Consider the following 2,231-nt stretch of genomic DNA (forward strand, 5'->3'; position numbering starts at 1 on the left):
CTCTTCCTGGCCTCCTCACTCCATCTTAGATGGGTTTCCCTTTATTCAGTCCAGAGAAGCAAAAGGATGACACAATTTCTGCATGTGTAAAAACTCCATTGGCAATGAGTTGACTCTGATCTTTACTTAAAAATGTCCATTATGAATAGAAAGACACCAATAAATGAAAACAAAACAATTTATTCATAGTGTTTTGATATGAAGACAATTACATCAGTCTTAATTTCTTTCAATTTGATGCTTACCGTGAAAAGCATACTTTATGGGCAAACCAGTTTTTACCAAATACTCTTTTCATTGCGTCTTTCACGTCTTTGTTCCTCAAACTATAGATGATGGGATTCAGCATGGGAATCACAATTGTGTAAAATACTGATACTATCATATCATGATCCAAGGCGTAGCTGGAATTAGGTCTCACGTACATGAAGAGAACTGTACCATGAAAAATTGACACCCCAGTTAGGTGAGAGCCACATGTAGAGAAGACTTTCCGCCTCCCTTCAGCAGAATGCATCCTCAGAATGGCCAACAGAATGAAACCATAAGAGACCAGGACTATCACGATTGTGGATATCTCAATAGATCCGGCAAAGTAGAAGACCAGAAGCTGGTTTATGTGGGTGTCAGAACAAGAAATGGCCAGGAGAGGAGGGATGTCACAAAAGACATGCTTAATTTCATTGGATGCACAGAAGGATAGAGTAAAAGTAGCCACAGTGTGTAAAGTACCATGCAGGATACCAGCAACATAGCAGGAAATTATGAGGGGCACGTAGACTCTGGGGGACATTCTAACAGAATACAGGAGAGGGTTGTAGATTGCCTCGTAGCGATCATATGCCATTGCAGCTAAAATAAAGCATTCCGTGGTCCCGAAAGTAATAAAGAGAAACATCTCTGCTGCACATCCAAGAAATGAAATGGTTTTATCCTCTGATAAGAAATTGACTAACATTTTGGGGGTAACAGCTGAGGAATAGCAGGCATCCAGAAATGATAACACACTCAGAAAATAGTACATGGGGTTGTGGAGCCGCGAATCCCCAATGACTAGTATAACCATTCCCAAATTTCCTACCAGAGTGAAAAGATAGATTGCTAGAAATAGTAAAAATAGGAACACTTGCAGCTTAAAATCATCTGTGAAGCCCATCAAAATAAATGTGGTGACTTGAGTCACATTTTCCATCTGAATCCTGTAAAACTGTAAATCTGACGGCACGGCCGACATTTCGATTTTTATTTATAGGTTTTAAAAACAATTTTCTTTGAATATATAATCTACTCAGTCATATCCTCATAACCATCTCTTACAAGGACGTGTGGATACCTTTGGTCCTGAAGGGATAGGCAGAGATGAAAACATGTGGTCCAAGTGGATGCATTACCCTGTATGAACAGATTAAATACATTATTTGATTTCATTGTTGTCCAAATTTACTATTTGAAAAATAGTGGCACCTTACGTGATTTAACTTCCAGTTTATTTTCCATTAAATTTAATACCTCTTGTTTTCATATTATATCATCTTCACATTCAGAAAGACACTTAAATATAGGAGTTTTTGAATACAAAATTATGTAATAGAAAATAGACATCTGAGTCCTAATCCTAGCTATTCCATGGTGCATGGAATGCCTTTCCTTAATGTCTGTAATTGGTGAAATGAGAGCAAATACACTTACATCACAAGATTGGATTGGGTTTACATGAAAAATCAGTGTGAAAATTATTTAATTTCTAAGTTTTCCAGATTGCTAAGAAAAGAGACTTATTTTTCAACTTATCATATGGGGCAGCCTTTTCCAACCAAACTGTTTTATGTCTGTTTTCCTGGCTATTGTGTCATTTCATTAGCATTTCTTGAGAACAGTAATTAACAGAACCAAAGACCTTATGAAACTAGAAGGACCTTGTTTGCAAACAAGAACAGAGCACTGTTTTTTTTGTGTGTTTGTTTTCTTCTCATTTCTTAAAACACACAACAGTAAGTTGCCCTTGCTTGACCTGTTTATTATTGTCACTGTTTATTTTACTGTTATTGTTTTTCAAATTTTAACTTAGTATTAATTCAAGATTTTTCTCTGCACATATAGTCATCATCCCTGAAAAGTCCTTGGGTATGTTTTCAGATACGTTTCTATGAAAGATAATTCATGGTCACTCCTCTTCTAGGTTACAGTTGCTTATAGACTTTCTATATTTACTATAAAATAAATTTCAACTG

At 36.2% G+C, this 2,231-nt stretch overlaps 1 protein-coding gene across 1 annotated transcript; it reads right to left on the minus strand.

Annotated features, from left to right (window-relative positions):
• Window positions 1-241: 241 nt before the first annotated feature.
• LOC132003992 (olfactory receptor 5T1-like) lies at window positions 242-1,234 on the minus strand. Its single transcript, XM_059380392.1, has one exon. It carries the CDS (start codon window positions 1,232-1,234, stop codon window positions 242-244), a length of 993 nt encoding a protein of 330 aa, XP_059236375.1.
• Window positions 1,235-2,231: the final 997 nt, after the last annotated feature.

This window comes from Mustela nigripes, chromosome 1 (genome assembly GCF_022355385.1).
Source record: "Mustela nigripes isolate SB6536 chromosome 1, MUSNIG.SB6536, whole genome shotgun sequence".
Taxonomy (NCBI): Eukaryota; Metazoa; Chordata; class Mammalia; order Carnivora; family Mustelidae; genus Mustela; species Mustela nigripes.

What these genes read in the sequence shown, in the direction of transcription:
- LOC132003992 (XM_059380392.1), bottom strand. Translation starts at nt 1,234, where the DNA reads ATGTCGGCCGTGCCGTCAGATTTACAGTTTTACAGGATTCAGATGGAA.